Raw genomic sequence first — 21,968 nt, forward strand, 5'->3', positions numbered from 1 at the left:
AAATTATGCTGCTACAGAGGGGAGTACGGAACATACCAATAGAAAAAAAAAATAAAATATATATATATATATATATATATATATATATTGCAGATATTGCAAAAAACACTTTTTATTTACATTTATGATTTTATTTGTAAATAATGTCGTTTTATCTATCATGTGTGTGGATCAATAAGCAGTTTGTCCAACTTGTCAGCGAGTTTCAGGAAGTGATCTTGATCTTATTTTCGCAGCCTTTGACGTAGCAACTTCTAGGGCACGAAACATGTCCACAACCGTGTGCTTCTCCTATGAGCGAGTCATTTAGGAAACTATTGAGGTGAAGTTTATGGAGTATGGAAGATCGATGGATTTTATTGTTCAACCTGTGGTATGTGGTTCACTTGGCTCGGAGCTGCTGCATCGAGGTAGGTGCTGCCTTGTGTTACCTGGTTTATACTTCTTGTGTTTTTTCTTGTACAGGGTAAAAAATATAAGTCTGTATCTCAAATCTAAGAAAAATATTTTTTTTAAATTGAAATATAGACTTATATTTTTTACCCTGTACAAGAAAACACAATATATATATATGTATATATATATATATATATATATACCGTATATACTCGAGTATAAGCCGACCCGAGTATAAGCCGACCCCCCTAATTTTGCCACAAAAAACTGGGAAAACTTATTGACTCGAGTATAAGCCTAGGGTGGAAATGCAGCAACTACCGGTGAATTTCAAAAATAAAAATAGATCATTATTTCCCCATAGCTGTGCCATATAGTGCTCTGCACCGTTCATTGTGCCCCATAGATGTGCCCCGTATAGTGCTCTGCACCGTTCACTGTGCCCCATAGATGTGCCATATACAGTGCTCTGCACCGTTCACTGTGCCCCATAGATGTGCCATATACGGTGCTCTGCACCGTTCACTGTGCCCCATAGATGTGCCATATACGGTGCTCTGCACCGTTCATTGTGCCCCATAGATGTGCCATATACGGTGCTCCGCACCGTTCACTGTGCCCCATAGATGTGCCATATACGGTGCTCTGCACCGTTCACTGTGCCCCATAGATGTGCCATATACGGTGCTCTGCACCGTTCACTGTGCCCCATAGATGTGCCATATACAGTGCTCTGCACCGTTCACTGTGCCCCATAGATGTGCCATATACAGTGCTCTGCACCGTTCATTGTGCCCCATAGCTGTGCCATATATGGTGCTCTGCACCGTTCACTGTGCCCCATAGATGTGCCACATACGGTGCTCTGCACCGTTCACTGTGCCCCATAGATGTGCCATATACGGTGCTCTGCACCGTTCACTGTGCCCCATAGATGTGCCATATACGGTGCTCTGCACCGTTCACTGTGCCCCATATACAGTGCTCTGCACCGTTCACTGTGCCCCATAGATGTGCCACATACGGTGCTCTGCACCGTTCACTGTGCCCCATAGATGTGCCATATACGGTGCTCTGCACCGTTCACTGTGCCCCATAGATGTGCCATATACGGTGCTCTGCACCGTTCACTGTGCCCCATATACAGTGCTCTGCACCGTTCACTGTGCCCCATAGCTGTGCCCCATATACAGTGCTCTGCACCGTTCATTGTGCCCCATAGATGTGCCATATACGGTGCTCTGCACCGTTCATTGTGCCCCATAGATGTGCCATATACGGTGCTCTGCACCGTTCACTGTGCCCCATAGATGTGCCATATACGGTGCCCTGCACCGTTCACTGTGCCCCATAGATGTGCCATATACGGTGCTCTGCACCGTTCACTGTGCCCCATAGATGTGCCATATACGGTGCTCTGCACCGTTCACTGTGCCCCATAGATGTGCCATATACGGTGCTCTGCACCGTTCACTGTGCCCCATAGATGTGCCATATACGGTGCTCTGCACCGTTCACTGTGCCCCATAGATGTGCCATATACGGTGCTCCGCACCGTTCACTGTGCCCCATAGATGTGCCATATACGGTGCTTCGCACCGTTCACTGTGCCCCATAGATGTGCCATATACGGTGCCCTGCACCGTTCACTGTGCCCCATAGATGTGCCATATACGGTGCTCTGCACCGTTCACTGTGCCCCATAGATGCTCCACATAAATCTCTGCCGCCGCTGCTGCTGCTGCAATAATAAAAAAAAAACACATACTCACCTCCCTTGATTGCAGCTCCCGGCGTCTCGTTCCGGCGCCTCCATCTTCCCGGCGTCTCTGCTCTGACTGATCAGGCAGAGGGCGCCGCGCACACTATATGCGTCATCGCGCCCTCTGCCTGAACAGTCAGAGCGCAGACGCCGGGAAGATGGAGGCGCCGGCCGGGAAGATGGAGCGACGCTCGGCGGCTGGAACGAGGACAGGTGAATATGCTATACTTACCTAGTCCTGGCGATCCTCGCGCTGTCCCTCTGCCTGGTCTTCGGTGCCACAGCTTCTTTCTCTATCAGCGGTCACCGGCACCGCTGATTAGAGGAATGAATAGGCGGCTCCGCCCCCATGGTAGGTGGAGCCGCTTATTCATTTCTGTAATGAGCGGTCCCACGTGACTGCTGAAGAGGGGAAGAAGCTGCAGCACAGAAGCCCGTGGGACGGCAGGGACAGCGCGAGGATCGCTGGGACTAGGTAAGTATGCCTCAGCGCCCTCACCCGCCGACCCTGCCACCCACCTTGACTCGAGTATAAGCCGAGAGGGGCACTTTCAGCCCAAAATTTTGGGCTGAAAATCTCGGCTTATACTCGAGTATATACGGTATATATATATATATATATATATATATATATATATATACCAGCTGAAGAGCCCGGCGTTGCCTGGGCATAGTAAATATCTGTGGTTAGTTATAGCACCTCACTTCTCTTATTTTCCCATCACACCTCTCATTTTCCCAATCACATCTTTCATTTTCCCCCTCACATCTCTCATTTTCTCCCTCACTCCTCTCATTCCCCCCTAACACTTGTCATTTCGCCCTCACATCTGTCATTTTCCGATCACTCCACTATTTTCCCTCACTCCTCTCATTTTGCACTAACACCTTTTCATTTTCACCTCACACCTCTCATTTTCACCTCAGTATATACATGTTTGTCATCTCCCTTATATATAGTATACACCTGTATGTCATCTCCTGTATATAGTATATACCTGTATGTCATCTCCCCTGTATATAGTATATACCTGCTGTGTGTCATCTCCCCTGTATATAGTATATACCTGTATGTCATCTCCTCCTATATATAGTATATACCTGTATGTCATCTCCTATATATAGTATATACCTGTATGTCATCTCCTCCTGTATATAGTATATACCTGTGTGCCATCTCCCCTGTATATAGTATATATATGTGTGTAATTTCCTCCAGTATATAGTATATACCTGTATGTCATCTTCTATATATAGCATATACCTGTATGTCATCTCCTCCTGTATATAGAATATACCTGTAGGTCATCTGCTCCTGTATATAGTATATACCTGTGTGTCATCTCCTCCTGTATATATTATATACCTGTATGTCATCTCCTCCTGTATATAGTATGTACCTGTGTGTCATCTCCCCTGTATATAGTATATACCTGTGTGTCATCTCCCCTCTATATAGTATATACCTGTGTGTCATCTCCCCTGTATATAGTATATACCTGTGTGTCATCTCCTCCTGTATTAGACCTTGTTCACACGTTATTTGCTCAGTATTTTTACCTCAGTATTTGTAAGCTAAATTGGTAGCCTGATAAATCCCCAGCCAACAGGAAGCCCTCCCCCTGGCAGTATATATTAGCTCACATGGTACATTTGTTGCTCTTGTAGTTTGTCTGCTTATTAATCAGATTATTATTTTTGAAGGATAATACCAGACTTGTGTGTGTTTTAGGGCGAGTTTCGTTTGTCAAGTTGTGTGTGTTGAGTTGCGTGTGGTGACATGCATGTAGCGACTTTTGTGAGATGAGTTTTGTGTGGCAACATGCATGTAGCAACTTTTTGTGTGTCGAGTTGCATGTGACAGGTTAGTGTAGCAAGTTGTGTGCAGCAAGTTTTGCGCATGGCGAGTTTTGCGCATGGCGAGTTTTATGTGTGGTGCCTTTTGAGTATGTGCAAGTTTTGTGTGAGGCAACTTTTGCATGTGTTGCAACTTTTGTGCATGTGGCAATTTTTGCGCGTGTGCAAGTTTTGCGTGTGGCGAGTTTTCCATGAGGTGAGTTTTGCACTTGTGGTGAGTTTTGCGTGAGCCTAGTTTTTGCATGTGGCAAGTTTTGCGCGTGGCGAGTTTTGAGTGGCGACTTTTGTGTTTCGACTTTTATGTGGCGAGGTTGGTGTATGTGTGGTGAAATGTGTGCTGAGGGTAATATGTGTTCAAGCACGTGGTAGTGTGTGGTGCATTTTGTGTGTGTGTTCATATCCCCGTGTGTGTTGAGTATCCCATGTCGGGGCCCCACCTTAGCAACTGTATGGTAAATACTCTTTGGCGCCATCGCTCTCATTCTTTAAGTCCCCCTTGTTCACATCTGGCAGCTGTCAATTTGCCTCCAACACTTCCTTTCACTTTTCCCCACTATGTAGATAGGGGCAAAATTTTTGGTGAATTGGAAAGCGCGGGGTTAAAATTTCACCTCACAACATAGCCTACGACGCTCTCGGGGTCCAGACGTGTGACTGTGCAAAAATTTGTGGCTGTAGCTGCGATGCCTCCAACACTTTTCCTTTCACTTTTTCCCATTATGTAGATAGGGGCAAAATTATTTGGTGAATTGGAAAGCGCGGGGTTAAAATTTCACCTCACAACATAGCATATGACGCTCTCGGGGTCCAGACGTGTGACTGTGCAAAATTTTGTGGCTGTAGCTGCGACGTCTCCAACACTTTTCTTTTCACTTTTTTCCCCATTATGTAGATAGGGGCAAAATTGTTTGTTGAATTGGAACGCGCGGGGTTAAAATTTCACCTCACAACATAGCCTATGACGCTCTCGGGGTCCAGACGTGTGACTGTGCAAAATTTTGTGGCTGTAGCTGCGACGGTGCAGATGCCAATCCCGGACATACAAACACACACACATACACACACACACATACACACATTCAGCTTTATATATTATATATATATACTAGCTCTTGAACCCGTTCTACACCCGGGTGGTGAGCATTTATATTGGTATATGGTCTCCATCCTGGTATGTGCTGCTCCATCCTGCATCCCCATCCTGTCATGTGCTGCTCCATCCTGCGTCCCCATCCTGTCATGTGCTGCTCCCATCCTGCGCCCCCATCCTGTCATGTGCTGCTCCATCCTGCATCCCCATCCTGACATGTGCTGCTCCATCCTGTGTCCCCATCCTGTCATGTGCTGCTCCATCCTGCGCCCCCATTCTGTCATGTGCTGCTCCATCCTGCACCCCCATTCTGTCATGTACTGCTCCATCCTGCATCCCCATCCTGTCATGTGCTGCTCCCATCCTGCATCCCCATCCTGTCATGTGCTGCTCCCATCCTGCGCCCCCGTTCTGTCATGTGCTGCTCCCATCCTGCGCCCCCGTTCTGTCATGTGCTGCTCCCATCCTGCGCCCCCGTTCTGTCATGTGCTGCTGCCATCCTGCGCCCGTTCTGTCATGTGCTGCTCCCATCCTGCGCCCGTTCTGTCATGTGCTGCTGCCATCCTGCCTCCGTTCTGTCATGTGCTGCTCCCATCCTGCGCCACCATTGTATGATATGCCCCCCATAAGACGCTCCAGTGTGTATGCCCCCGTATGCTGCTGCCATATAAAAAAAAAAAAAAAATACCATACTCACCTATCGTCCGGCTCCACTGCAGGTGTGTCTTCAAGAAAATGGCGCCGGAAAGCGCGGACTGCGCAGGCGCCGATTCCGGCAGCAGGAATCGGCGCCTGCGCAGTCCGCTCCTTCCGGCGCCATTTTCTTGAAGACACACCTGCAGTGGAGCCGGAGTGTGTCTTCAAGAAAATGGCGCCGGAAAGCGCGGACTGCGCAGGCGCCGATTCCGGCAGCAGGAATCGGCGCCTGCGCAGTCCGCGCTTTCCGGCACCATTTTCTTGAAGACACACTCCGGCTCCTCTGCCTGTGACTGGTAAGTCAGAGGGCGGTGCCGGCGCGCATTAGGCGCGTCTCGCGCCCTCTGAACTGTCACAGCAGAGGAGCCGGGAGACGGAGCCGCACGCAGCGCTGGAACGGGGAACAGGTGAATATACTTACCCTCCTGGCGGTCCCTGACTCTCCGGTGGAGATCGCGGTATGCGTTCAGTGTTTACGCATACCGCGATCTCCCGGGAGCGTCACTCTGTGGGGGCCAGACTGCGCCGGCGCTTGCGCCTGCGCAGTCTATAAAGGCTTCTGACAGAGTGACGCTCCCAGCGTTATATTATATATATTTATATATATATATATATATATATATATATATATATATATATATATATATATATAATTATTTTTCTTAGATTTCCTATACATAAACTGAAAATAGTGTTTTGGTGTTTTCCACCTTAGGAGAAATTTTGTTTTTACTTAAATAAGCTAAAAATATATTTTTTGTGATTGGGTTTCCTCAATGGTCTTGCACCTTTTTCCTTTACATAAATGAACCTTAAAAATACATCTCCGAATATAGACAACATCTGGGAATAACTGTCAGGACCAGAACAAAGGATAGGTGAACAAAACGAACTGTAGAAGATGACGGACTGAAATATACATTTATAGCCGGCTAGCCCTGCATTGAAAGGTCTCTGTCCGCAGGTTTTTTGCTATGTAATTTAATGGCAGCAGGAGGTAGGGGCTGAAACCCTGATTCCAGTGATGTGTCACTTATTAGGCTGTGTACTGTCGTTTCAATATGATGAGTATTAATCACTGCCCGGACTAGTGCCCTTGTGAGACTTAGTCCAACAACGGCCCCAGCACTGATAAGCAGCTGTCAATATGCAACGTACACAGAAAGCTGCGGTATGGGGTCAGCTTTCTGAGCTCTGCTGCGTCTAAAAACTCAGATGGTATCACAAATGCTGCACACAGTAAAATCAGTGATACGTGACTGGAATCAGGGTTTCTGCCCCTACATAGCCATGCTCTCAGATGAGGTAGAACAAACCTGCTGACAGACTCCCTTGAAGATCTTTGCCTGCATGGAAGCGATATACTGTAGGTGAATTGAAATGGGTAGCAAGTAGCATAAATAAAATGCAAATTGGTTAATAAAAGAGCAAAAGAAAACAATTTTTATAAATCATTGTATACCGTCTCAATATTCTGTTGAACAGGGACCATTGATAGTGGAGCATTTTCTGAAATCCCTTAGTTTTGGTATAAAAATAGACTGTATTTCCCGTCCCTGTTCCCCTTGACAATGTCACATGTAGCTGAAATATTTGATCTGAGTATCTTGTGCTTGTATATTATGTTTCTGTCCCTGCGGCTGCATGATTTGTGGCTGTTAGACACACGTGGGGATTCCCTAACAAACAGGCACATAAGACGATATCTGAGCACGTTCGCTCATTACTCCTCAATGCCTTAGAAACCGACCACCATTGCCAGATAGTCAAACATGCGCAGTGCTTACAAGCTGCTTTCTATTGAGCTTGTAAGAGCTGTTTTGAAGTCGGCCAGGATAGCTGGAGATCGGAGTTACCTCCTAATCCCGGCCAGCTTCAGCGCAGTGCTTGCAAGCTACACAGCAGCGATGGTCGGTCTCCTAAGCAAAAGTAAAATGTCACTATCTCAAGAACGGCGGCAACATTTAAAAGGAACCTGTCGGCAGGATTGCGCACAGTAACTACAGACAGTGTCAGGTCGGCGCCGTTATACTGATTGCAATGATACCTGGTGATGAAATCCGTCTTGTGGTTCTTGTGGAATCTTTATTTTCAGCTTTGAGTTAATGATATGCTCGTGCTCCGGGGCGGCCTGAGGGCGGGGCTGTGGGTGGGGTTTTATGTGGTGCTCTGATTAGGTATCCATAATGCAGACTGCTGACAGGTCACTGATCCCTCACTGCCCCACCCCCTAGTTTACATAATGAATATATGCACATACTAAAAAAAAACCTTCTGCGGGCAGCTGCCAGTGATCGCCGATAGCTGCTACTGCGTTGTGCAGGCGGTGCCATCTTGGAGGAAGAATTTTTTTTCTCAAGCAAGATGGTGAGCAGTAGCAGCTATTGGATCAGCTCGATATACACAGATAGGTGCTACTGTGCAAGCACAGTGAGCGCCATTTTCAAATGGATTTTTTATATACTCCTGAGGAAAACATCAAGCACGGTTATTAACGTAACACCCCAGGAAGCCAGTTGTTACAGTGGTATTGCCTTCCTCACGGGGAGGGTAATTCCATGCCTGGAAGCGATGAAGGATCCCTTTAACAGGTGACACATACACACAACACTGTTCTGACTCCAGGCTAGAAGGGGAAGCTCTGATCCAGTTTGTTGGTGGCTTCCCTATATATTCTGGCTGGAGGAGGAGTTAGATGATTGAGGGTCATTGGTTCGTCAGCATGACAACCAGAGGTCTCAGACTTCTATGGTTGTCAGTGCAGGAGTGCTATGAGCGCCACCCGGTGGTCAGCGCTCATAGCAACTCAGCAATTCTGCTGCATAGGAGCGATCTGATCATCGCCTCTATGTAGCTGAGCCGATTCATTTATCGCAACTTCTAACCTCCCATGGAGGCTATTGAAGCATGGCAAAAGTAAAAAAATATATATTTTTAAAAATTTTAAAAATTTTAAAAAAGTTCAAATCACCCCCCTTTCGAAATAAAACAATAATAAAAAAATCAAACCCACACATATTTGGTATCACCGCATTCAGAGTTGCCCGATCTATCAATAAAAAAAAGGACTAACCTGATCGCAAAACGGCGTAGCGAGAAAAAATACCAGAATTAAGTTTTTTTGGTCACCACGACATTGCATTAAAATGCAATAAAAGGCGATCAAAAGATCGTACATGCAATTAAATGGTATTATTAAAAAAATCAGCTCGGCACGCAAAAACTAAGTCCTCGTCCGACCCCAGATCACGAAAAATGGAGACACTACGGGTCTTGGAAAATGGCACAATTTTGTTTGCTTTTTTTTTTAGCAAAGTTTGAAATTTTTTTTCACCACTTAAATAAAAAAAGAACCTTAACATGTTTGGTGTCTGTGAACTCGTAATGACCTGGAGAATCATAATATCAGGTCAGGTTAGCATTTAGTGAACCTAGCAAAAAAGCCAAACAAAAAACCAGTGTGGGATTGCACTTTTTTGAAATTTCACCGCACTTGGATTTTTTTCCCATTTTCTAGTACATGATATGGTTAAAACCAATGGTGTCGTTCACAAGTACAACTCATCCTGCAAGAAATAAGCCCTCACATGGCCATAGTGACGGAAAAATAAAAAAAGTTATGGCTCTGGGAAGGAGGGGAGTGAAAAACAAAAACGCAAAACCGAAAATGCTCCAGGGTGAAGAGGTTAATAAACAGTAAATTCAAAAGTACTAAAACAAGTGCTAATCTGGCAATATCCATTATAAAGATGGTAATAACCATTCAACTGTAAGGTCATGTCACTGCCTTGGTGCAGCTGTAACACATTTTTTAACACATTAGTAGCAATGTATCCATGGAGCCTTAAACTCAGACTTGTCTTTACAGGCAGCAAAACCACACATCCACTATACAAGTGCATCTCACTAACTTAGAATATCATAAAAAATTTATTTATTTCAGTTCCTCAATACAAAAAGTGAAACTCATATATTATATTATATCAATGCACTTGCAATTGTTTTTTATTTTTTAAAACATGCTTTTTCTCCTGCAAAATTAAGAAATTACGGCTGCCCTATGGGTATGACAAAGATCATTTGGTGCGATCCTTTCCCCACCAACACAGTCAACCTCGCCCATCTCTGACTGTAGAACAAATCAGATGAGTTATAGCCACTGGATAGAGACCCGCAGAAAATTTTTGAAAGCGCAACCCCCAGCATGAACAGTTAGGAGACATCCACATGAGCAATTTTTTTTCCACTATGGATAATGATTAGTGATGGGCGAGCACTAAAATGCTCGGGTGCTCGTTGCTCGGGCCGAGCAAATTAGAATGCTCGGGTACTCGACCCGAGCAACAGCCCAATGTAAGTCTATGGGAGACTCAAGCATTTTTCTGGCAGCCACCCCGCCTGGTAGTCTGCAGAGGGACTAGAAAATGCGAAAATCGATGGGAACAGTACTCAAATGACAGGGGAACAGCATGGGGAAGACCCCTGGAAGCCTTTTTGACTCCCAGGTCACTGCTGTGAATAACGTTGTCCGAGTCTTACGCCACTCAAACATACAAAAACTAAACCAAAATGGATTTTCCTGGGAAATATGTTAAGGAACATCCTTTCCAGGGTAATGACTTGTATATAAGACACAACAAAATAACCAAAAGCAAGAATACTCCTCCACACTTTGGGCTATGTTCACACGTAGCGTTTTGAACTTTTGCATTGCTTTCAACCAAGGCAAATGCATTCACTGGGAAATGTCATTGTAACGTTTAACAACCTTATCTGGCCATGTGGTGTGTGACACATCATCAGACACACCCTGTTTAATTTATAAAGGAGGGACTCTGAAAGTCACAAAGCCATCAGGCAGCCTTTCCTATTTTTAAAGGGCCAGCAGTCGGCCCTCACTATTCTTAGAGAGCCATCAGCTGGCTATGTTTTGTTGTTCCCATTATTAAACAATGGGTTTCCTATACTGTTATTGCGTATGCAGTGAGTGGCAGGGCTGCCCAAAATTTGTACGCACCCCAATACCCCTTTGAAGAAACACACAGATGGGCCTCCTGAAAACAATGCTCCCATTATTAGGAAGTGGGTCTCCCATAGTGTTTTCTTATGCAGTGAATCCAAGGGCTGCCGAAAATTTGGAGGAAGAGTCTGCCTGTCAGCATTTTCAGTTGACAGGCGGATACGCCTACCAGTTATAATTCCACCAGCAGCACTAAAAATCCGCTCTGACAAAACACTAGCCGCAGGGCAGGCCAGGACCTCCAATGCGTAGAGAGCCAGTTCATGCCACGTGTCCAGCTTGGATACTCAATAATTATAAGGCACAGGGGAATCACGGAGGACTTTGGTACGGTCAGCAAGATACTCCCTCAGCATCTTCCCAAACTTTGCACTCCTTGTGAGAGTACCCCGCGCCCTAGGACCTGTGCGATGGGAGGGTCTGAGAAAACTCTCCCAGAACTTTGACAGCGTTCCCCTGCCCCTGCTGGATTGGCGTTGTGTCTCTCGACTGTACTCTTTGGTTGTCCAATGAACTGTGACCTCTGCTGTCAGCGTTTTCAGATGGGAATTTTTTAATAATTCCACAACAAGGGCCTTTTGGTACTGCCCCATTTTACCATTTTAGTAGACCTGTCTGCCTTGGGAATAAGAGATAGAAAGTTCTCCCTGTAGCGTGGGTCTAGAAGTGTCACCAACCAGTGATGACTGTCACCCAAAATTTTGAGAATCTGAGGGTCACGGGAAAGGCAGTGTAACATAAACTCAGCCATGCGTACCAGACTGCTAACAGGCAAGACTTCCATGCCCTCACCAAGAGGATGAATAACCATGCTCTCCTCCTCTTCCTCTTCCCTGTCCTCAGGACATCCAGGAACAGATGGTATGACAGTTGTGCAGGTAGTACCATCTATAGCGCATGAAACTAGCTCCTGTTCTTCTTCCTCCTCCTCTTCCTCATTATCACCCAATCCACATTGGGATGAGATGAGGCTGGGCTGAGTGTAATCACCCTGTATGGTTCCTTGCTCCATCTCATCGTGCTCCGCCTGCATTGCATCTTCTTTGATTGTGAAAAAAAAAACACAAAATTGAGCTTAAAGTGAGTTGGTACACATGCAGAGGTTAAACGCATGTTCACATTGGCCACAAAACATTAAAACCTACAGGAGAAAAAAGTAAATGAAAACCCTGATGTAACTAAATAAAAAAGCAAAAGTGCATTTAAATAACACAGAGTTTTTAGTAATACTGTTTTTTGATAAAAAAATAGCACAAAAGCCATCCCACCTCGTCACGGTAACTCTGATCGGGACAGTCCTACACTGTCTAATATTAAAACCTTACATTGTGTCAATGTTGACCTCAGTGTGATTATGAGCAGAGAGCATTTCAGAACACAGAGAAGTGGGATGGCTACGCTAATTATGGCGTCATCATCGCTCACCATCTTGGTGGAGTCCTCAAAGTTTTGGAGGATGGTACCTATGTCTGAAGTCCATGTCCACTCCTGATCTCTCATGTGTGGAGTCTGAACTGAATACCGATGGCCTTGTTTATGCTGGTAGTCAGTAACTGCCCTCTTCTGCTCACAAATCCTTCCCAACATCTGCAATGTAGAGATCCAATGCGTGGGGACATCACACATCAGTCAGTGAGCCGTAAGCTGCAGATGCTGCTGAAGCACAGCAACTGCAGCAGAAGCTGTAGCTCACTTTCTAAAATGGGCACACAGGCGGCGTACTTTGACAAGCAGAACCGGCAGCTCTGGGTAGGTTTTGCGAAACTGCTGAACCACGAGGTTAAGCACAAGGGCCAGGCATGGTCTTCGCCTCAGAGCTGCCACCAGATTCCGGCCATTGTTACACACGACCATGACTGGCTGTAGGTTCAGCGGTGTCAGCCACAGATCTGCCTGCTATTTCAGAGCTGTCCACAACTCTTTAACATTGTGCGGTTTGTCACCGAAGCATATCAGCTTCAGCACAGCCTGTTGCCTCTTGGCGGAGGCAGTGCTGCAGTGCTTCCAGCTTGTGACTGATGTGGTCATTTCACATATGGAGGCTGAAGAGGAGGAGGAGGAGATGCAGGAGCTGTAGAATATGGGGGGAACCCTGTTTGACCTAGGGCCCACAATCCTTGGTGTCGGGATGACGTGTTCCATCCCAAGGTCCGACTGGGTACCGGCTTCCACTATGTTAACCCACTGTGCCATCAGCAAGATATACCATCCTTGCCCACAAACACTTGTCCACATGTCTGTGATTAGGTGGGCTTTCCCAGTAACTGCATTGTTGAGGACACAGCTAATGTGAGACACGTGCTTGTGTAATGCGGGGATGGCACACCGGGAGAAATAGTGGCGGCTGGGGACTGAGTGCAGAGGGATGGCCGCTGCCATCAGGTTGTTTAAAGTTACCGTCTCCACGAGTCTAAAAGGCAACATTTCAAGTTTAAGCAGTCAGGAAATGTGTGAATTTATAGTGTGGCCTGTGGGGCGTTGGCTGCGTTTTTGAGCTTGCATTCCAAGGGTTGAGGTATGGACAACTGAACGCTGCGTTGGGACAAGGACGTGGATGTGCTTGCTGATGGTGTTAGTTGAGTGGGTGCAATGACAGGTGCAGGACAGGAGGCATCTTCGCATGCACCACAGACAGGGGATTGGCTTGCACGCACAAAAGCGGAAGAAGCCGTGGTCACCTGCAGACACTGTGACTGGACACTGGGATTTGGACAACAAAGTCGGGTGCTTTGCTGCCATGTGCCTGATCATGCTGGTGGTGGTCAGGCTGGTAGTTTTCATACTCAAAGAAAAACAGACTAGGTCCTATAAACAGGGATCACCACGCAACAGATATGGCATAACTGTGAACACAGCTTTATTAAATAACACGAAAACAAGTGACATGAACACTTATTAAAAACATTTAAAAAGCATAGTTATGCTATGTACAACAGCCTCTAATACGGCAATAACCCACATAGGACTCAAAAGTATAATCTTATATACAATATATTCTCACAAAAACCAGACTGGCCATGCTGTAATACATATAGGCCCTGATATATTGGCACTCCCCTGGAAAATTATTCAATTATACAAGTGTTAGTAACAAATGAAAATAGACATATAACAATGGCAGAAATGTGGAGCTGACCCCAGCATGTAGAGCCCTGCGCCCTTGGCCCATAATATGGGACCACACCGCACCAACCTGCCTAACAATAAGAATCAGACGTGCGACTAAATGAATCCACTTCAAGGTAGCAGAGACCGTAGACAGGTCAGGTTTTTGAAATGTATTCTTTAGCATTCTGATCGTGCACTCCGCCTCCTAGCTTCAGGTGTTTTAATTACAGCAGGTCCAATACCCCTCCACAGAGAGAGAGAATTTTAGTCTAAGAAGAGGTTTCACATTTACACATTCAGATGGAGACGTTTATTCTCAGCGAGGTAAGGCAAGCGTAGGACCTGGTATAAGAGAGATGCCGTAAAGAGGCTACCAGGTACACATAAAATTGGCCATTTTTATGCGCTAAAAGCTCTCATTTTTCATATTTCTAGTGCAGTAATGCAGTTCAAATTTCGTGTTTTCAATTTGCATGTTCTGCCAGACGTATATTCTGCTTGTGAGTAGTGATGAGCGAGTATATGCATTGCTCGGGTTTTCCCGAGTATGCTAGGGTGTCCTCCGAGTATTTTGGCGTGCTTGGAGGTTTAGTTTCTGTCGGTGCAGCTGCATGATTTGCGGCTGCTAGACAGCCTGAATACATGTGAGGAATGTCTGTTTGTTAGGGAATCCCCACATGTATTCAGGCTGTCCAGCAACCACAAATCATGCAACTGCATCGACAGAAACGAAATCTCAGAGCACGCCAAAATACTCAGAGGACCCCCAAGCATGCTCGGGAAAACCCAAGCAATGAGTATACTCGCTCATCACTACTTGTGAGGTTTGTTCTCCTGTGCCTGGAGTTCTGTATGCTTGATCTGTTGCCTGACCTTGGACTTCATTCTGACCATCTGCCTGTTTAACGCCTTCAGACCTGATCCATTATCCTCCCGGTTCTCTGACCTCGGGACGTTACTTGACTACACTTTTGTCTCTTCCTTCTGCTTATGACGTAATCTCCTGGTTTCTGACCTTGAACTCCTTGACCACTCTGACTCACAGATTGGCCGTGAGAAGTGACTAGCATCACATCAATCGCACATTAACTGTTCCCATATAAAACCAGATCACATACATAGCCATCAGCTTTTGCTTTGGCCAAAAGATCTTTTAAGCCGCCACCATGACAAGGTAGACTCTTTTGGCCAGGTCCTACTCTACTCTAACCTATTAAAAACTTCTTAAAATATCCTATACTCTTTTTTAGGTATACTTTTATTTATTTTCATTTAAGGGAATGTGTCACATACATTTTTTAAAATGACCAATAATACCAAGTACAAGGAACAAATACCGCCACACCATGATCAAACCACATATCACCACCACATAGGGACCAATAATACCACATAAAATGAACAAATACTACCACACCATGACCAGACCACATATCACCACCACATAGTGACCAATAATACCACATACAATGAACAAATATCGCCATGCCATGACCAGATCATATATCACCATATAGTAACCGAATAATACCACATACAAGAAACAAATACCTCCATGCCATGACCAGACCACGTATTACCACCACATAGTGACTGAATAATACTACATTCAAGGAAGAGATACCGCCACACCATAACCAGACCACATATTACCACCACATAGTGACCAATAATACCACATACAATGAACAAATACCGCCACAACATGACCAGACCACATATCACCACCACATAGTGACCAATAATACCACATACAATGAACAAATATCGCAACGCCATGACCAGACCATGTATCACCATATAGTGACCGAATAATACCACATACAAGAAACAAATACCGCCACGCCATGACCAGACCACATATTACCACCACACAGTGACCAAATAATATCACATACAAGGAATAAATACCGCCACACCATGACCTGATCACATATTACTAGTGATCGAATACTGCAATACTTACACACGTCTTCACATATACGCAACAAGCATATACACATTGCTTGCAAACACACACGCAAGTATACCCATGAAAAAATTACACAACTACACACATTACACAACACATATATACATTACACACATAAACACACATGACAAGCACATATATAGTATTTACATGGACAATTTTTCTTCAAATGCCTGATTTTGGGACATAAATAAGTAGGATTGTTGCATTCAAGGATAGCAATAGGTGTGGCTTTTGTCTTCTGAGAAGGCCAGGAAAACTATTGGAGGGAGGGCAATAGGTATTTGGAAGAGTAATCAGAGGATTGGAGTGGGTTGTTGGAATGTGGGGGAGAGGATAGGGAAGGGCAGCTGTTAAGGGGTCAGCAGACAGGGAATGTGGCTAGGCTACAGGCATAAAACAGCCTTTGCATTTGATCCCTGCATGGCTTTAGGTTGCTTTGCAGCCTCTTCCTCCTTATTGTCAGGGCCACCACACTGGTTTAGCAATGCAGGAGAGGAAGAAGGACATGATCTCTACTATATTTTCCCTCCTAGACATTGTCAAGGCTGTCTGAAAAAGCAGCATTCTGGCTTCTCATTAACATGCCCATGCTACTTGGTTGGGTTTGTTGCTTTGGAATAGTTTAATCAGAGCGAGAAGGATGACTGGGCTGTGTCTCAGATGATTGCTGCTGTGGCCGCTGTGCAGACAGAGCGGCAGGTGAACTAGCTGCTGATCACTGCTGAGAGGCACAACATGTGTTCAGCGGCTGCAGCACCAATCACCTGTTGTGGACTATGCAGTGTCTTTGGTGACTTTGTTTCATCCCAGCAGTCCCCCTCTACGTCCTTGCATTATGTGACATCAATGCATTTTGCGCAAGTGTCATGCACTAAATGAATCTGTATTTTATCTCAAAGATGCATCCATTATTACCTTTCCCTTCTTGATGTGTGTTTTCTATATATGAGGATAGATGTTCTGCATCTGAGTTATCTCCATTTTTAGCCATTACAACAGAATATTAGCTTTATCTTACTGTCAGCCTCATTATTATTATTATTATTATTTATTTTTAGAGTACCATTGATTCCCAGCTGCTGTACATGACAAGGGGTTACAGGATACAAATCGGAAATACAGATAACAAACTAACAATGACAGATGGGTACAGAGGAGTGAGGGCCCTGCCCTTGTGGGCTTATAGTATAGAGGATCATGGATAATTTGGAAGAAGAAAGTAGGTTACAGTAGCTCCGGTGTTGGTGAGTTGGCACTGGGGTTATTGAACGCTGCCAGCTTTTTTGAAGAGATGGGTTTTCATGTTCTGTCTGAAAGATTCAAGGGTGGCGGATAGTTGGAGCAGTAGCGGCATAGAATTTCGGACGATGGGGCATATGTCAGGAATGGTAGCTCCTTTCCTGAGCAGACCCCTCGCACTCCTGGGCGGGCTCCCTCTCTTCAGCGGGTCACCAGACCAGGTATCACATTCTGGGAGATGCCGTGCTGCTCGCTGACTGGGAAGGGTTCGGCTAAAGTTTCCCTTTGCCATTACAGGGAGGTGAATGAAGAGTATACTCGGCCTTCAAGGGTGCGCGGCAGGGTGACTGACACACTACTCTTGCTGGCTGGCAGTAGGTCATTTCCCCATTACCCAGTATTACACTTAATTAGTCTTGATTGAATTAATCAGCTGGTAGAGCAGATGCAAAATCTGCTTAGCATTTTTCAGGATTTGGCTGTTACTGTGGGGCATCATACCCAAGGGTCTCAGGTGAAGCTGGCTATCTCTTTATTTTGGGGGGGATTCCCAGACATGGGCCTTTACTTTGATGATTCCCTGTCCAGTAACTCCATTGAGGAATTTTTTAGGGCATTGGACTCCTTTATGATGAACCAGAAACAGCTGGCATCACCAAATTTAAGGCTACTTTCACACATCAGTTGTTTGCCGTCAGGCAGGATCCGGCTAATTGTTGAAAAAACGGATCCGTTGCAAATAGTGGAAAACCTGATGCATAGTAACATAGTTAGTAAGGCCGAAAAAAGACATTTGTCCATCCAGTTCAGCCTATATTCCATCATAATAAATCCCCAGATCTACGTCCTTCTACAGAACCTAATTATTGTATGATACAATATTGTTCTGCTCCAGGAAGACATCCAGGCCTCTCTTGAACCCCTCGACTGAGTTCGCCATCACCACCTCCTCAGGCAAGCAATTCCAGATTCTCACTGCCCTAACAGTAAAGAATCCTCTTCTATGTTGGTGGAAAAACCTTCTCTCCTCCAGACGCAAAGAATGCCCCCTTGTGCCCGTCACCTTCCTTGGTATAAATAGATCCTCAGCGAGATATTTGTATTGTCCCCTTATATACTTATACATGGTTATTAGATCGCCCCTCAGTCGTCTTTTTTCTAGACTAAATAATCCTAATTTCGCTCATCTATCTGGGTATTGTAGTTCTCCCATCCCCTTTATTAATTTTGTTGCCCTCCTTTGTACTCTCTCTAGTTCCATTATATCCTTCATGAGCACCGGTGCCCAAAACTGGACACAGTACTCCATGTGCGGTCTAACTAGGGATTTGTACAGAGGCAGTATAATGCTCTCATCATGTGTATCCAGACCTCTTTTAATGCACCCCATGATCCTGTTTGCCTTAGCAGCTGCTGCCTGGCACTGGCTGCTCCAGGTAAGTTTATCATTAACTAGGATCCCCAAGTCCTTCTCCCTGTCAGATTTACCCAGTGGTTTCCCATTCAGTGTGTAATGGTGATATTGATTCCTTCTTCCCATGTGTATAACCTTACATTTATCATTGTTAAACCTCATCTGCCACCTTTCAGCCCAAGTTTACAACTTATCCAGATCCATCTGTAGCAGAATACTATCTTCTCTTGTATTAACTGCTTTACATAGTTTTGTATCATCTGCAAATATCGATATTTTACTGTGTAAACCTTCTACCAGATCATTAATGAATATGTTGAAGAGAACAGGTCCCAATACTGACCCCTGCGGAACCCCACTGGTCACAGCGACCCAGTTAGAGACTATACCATTTATAACCACCCTCTGCTTTCTATCACTAAGCCAAAACCTGATGCAACGGATCAGTTTTTTTGCTGGATCCATTTTTTTTATTTAGATTATCCCGCGGATGGACTTCCTGTTCCGGGGAAGAGAGAGAGAGACCCCACAACAGAAAATGTGCATGATTTGAATGGAGAATGCATGGAAAACCTCTGAACATTTTCTCCTTCCGCTGAAAACAGCTTTTAGGATGGATCTGGCAAAAAATAGATGAAACGTGGGGCCATCAGGCGCAATCCAGCGCTAATACAACTCTATGACAAAAAAACGGATCCGGCGGAAAAAAACGGATCCTTTTTTTTTAAACTCGCCGGATTTTGCCTGATGGCAAAAACCTGATGTGTGAAAGTAGCCTAACCTCAGAGCACTCGTTCAGGGTAGCCTCTTGGAGGAGAAAAATTGTTCTCAATTCAGACGGTGGAATGATGCAAAGCATAGACTGGCAGATTCTGCAAAGCACATGTTAGTGCATCACTCACCGCTTCAAAGTCTGGAAGCCTCCATGACTCTGGCCGTACATCTGTACAGAAGGAGACAAGATCACTTATGCGACAAAGCTTCTGGTAGGAGAGTAGAGCTGTCTCCATAACTACCTTCAACTATCGTGGAGGAGCCGATGCAACTGGGAAAGATGTCCTCCTTATATGAGCAAAGACAATTACACTGGGAAGGTAGATTGTGGCTCCTCTGCGGGTCAACTGAACATTTGGTGTGAGACTGTCATCATCTGGACCATCTGGGAAATGACCGCTCAGATGGGACCCTGATGGTGTAGATGATGTAGCTGAGGGTACGCAAAAAAGGGGACATTGTGTGCATGTGGCGGGAGGCCATTGCGCATGTGAGCAGATACTATCAGCCACGGCTATGGCCCTGGCCCTCCCTCACATATGTGTCCCTGCAGCTGCATGATTTGTGGCTGTTAGACAACCTGAACACATGCAGGGATTGCCTGATTGTTAGGGAATCCCCATATGTATTCAGGCTGTCTAGCAGCCGCAAATCATGCAGCTGTGGGGACACAAACATAATCTACGAGCATGCCCAAGATACTCGGAGAACACCCGAGCATGCTCGGAAAACTCGAGTAACGAGCACACTCGCTCATCACTAATAGGGATGTGTTGTCCCATAGGGATCATGTTCATATTGTCTTCAAGAGACTCAAAGATTATTTTTTATATGTAAATCAGCCCAAATGCTCTTTTAACCCCTTGACCCTCGAAGGTGGTTTGCACATTAATGACTAGGCCAATTTTTACAATTGTGATCTCTGTCACTTGATGAGGTAATAACCATGGAACGCTTCAACGGATCCCAGTGAGATTTTTTTTTCGAGACATATTTACTTCATGATAGTGGTAAAATTTCTTCGATTTGACTTGCCTTTATTTGTGAAAAAAGTGGAAATTTGGCAAAAATTTAGAAAATTTTCCAACTTTGAATTTTCATGCCTTTAATCACAGAGATACAGTCATGACCAAAAGTATTGACACCCCTGCAATTCTGTCAGATAATACTCATTTTCTTCCTGAAAATGATTGCAAACACAAATTATTTGGTATTATTATCTTCATTTAATTTGTCTTAAATGAAAAAACTCAAAAAGAATTGTCCTAAAGCCAAATTGGATATAATTCCACACCAAACATAAAAAAGGGGGTGGACAAAAGTATTGGCACTGTTCGAAAAATCATGTGATGCTTCTCTAATTTGTGCAATGAACAGCACCTGTAACTTACCTATGGCACCTAACAGGTGTTGGCAATAACTAAATCACACTTGCAGTCAGTTGACATGGATTAAAGTTGACTCAACCGCTGTTCTGTGTCCTTGTGTGTACCACATTGAGCATGGAGAAAAGAAAGAAGACCAAAGAACTGTCTGAGGACTTGAGAAACCAAATTGTGAGGAAGCATGAGCAATCTCAAGGCTACAAGTCCATCTCCAAAGACCTGAATGTTCCTGTGTCTACCGTGCACAGTGTCAACAAGAAGTTTAAAGCCCATGGCACTGTGGCTAACCTCCCTAGATGTGGACGGAAAAGAAAAATTGACAAGAGATTTCAACGCAAGATTGTGCGGATGTTGGATAAAGAACCTCGACTAACATCCAAACAAGTTCAAGCTGCCCTGCAGTCTGAGGGTACAACAGTGTCAACCCGTACTATCCGTCGGCATCTGAATGAAAAGGGACTGTATGATAGGAGACCCAGGAAGACCCCACATCTTACCCCGAGACATAAAAAAGCCAGGCTGGAGTTTGCCAAAACTTACCTGAAAATGCCTAAAATGTTTTGGAAGAATGTTCTCTGGTCAGATGAGACAAAAGTAGAGCTTTTTGGGCAAAGGCATCAACATAGAGTTTACAGGAGAAAAAAAGAGGCATTCAAAGAAAAGAACACGGTCCCTACAGTCAAACATGGTGGAGGTTCCCTGATGTTTTGGGGTTGCTTTGCTGCCTCTGGCACTGGACTGCTTGACCGTGTGCATGGCATTATGAAGTGTGAAGACTACCAACAAATTTTGCAGCATAATGTAGTGAGAGAAAGCTGGGTCTACCTCAGAGGTCATGGGTCTTCCAGCAGGACAATGACCCAAAACACACTTCAAAAAGCACTAGAAAATGGTTTGAGAGAAAGCACTGGAGACTTCTAAGTTGGCCAGCAATGAGTCCAGACCTGAATCCCATAGAACACCTGTGGAGAGATCTAAAAATGGCAGTTTGGAGAAGGCGCCCTTCGAATATCAAGGACCTGGAGCAGTTTGCCAAAGAAGAATGGTCTAAAATTCCAGCAAAGCATTGTAAGAAAATCATTGATGGTTACCGTGAGCTGTTGGTCACAGTTATTTTGGCTAAAGGTTGTGCAACCAAGTATTAGGCTGAGGGTGCCAATACTTTTGTCTGGCCCATTTTTGGAGTTTTGTGTGAAATGATCAATGTTTTGCTTTTTGCTTCATTCTCTTTTGTGTTTTTTCATTTAAGAAA

General features: G+C 44.9%; 1 protein-coding gene across 1 annotated transcript in view; it reads left to right on the forward strand.

Annotated features, from left to right (window-relative positions):
* Positions 1 to 224: 224 nt before the first annotated feature.
* Positions 225 to 21,968, forward strand: part of TLR4 (toll like receptor 4) — a 46,448-nt gene continuing 24,704 nt past the window's right edge. The window contains exon 1 of the mRNA XM_069748559.1: positions 225 to 410. Coding sequence (XP_069604660.1) covers positions 339 to 410 — 72 coding nt within the window. The 5' untranslated portion in view covers positions 225 to 338. The remainder of the gene's footprint in view (positions 411 to 21,968) is intronic.

The sequence above is a fragment of the Ranitomeya imitator genome, chromosome 2 (genome assembly GCF_032444005.1).
Source record: "Ranitomeya imitator isolate aRanImi1 chromosome 2, aRanImi1.pri, whole genome shotgun sequence".
In the NCBI taxonomy this organism is placed as follows: domain Eukaryota; kingdom Metazoa; phylum Chordata; class Amphibia; order Anura; family Dendrobatidae; genus Ranitomeya; species Ranitomeya imitator.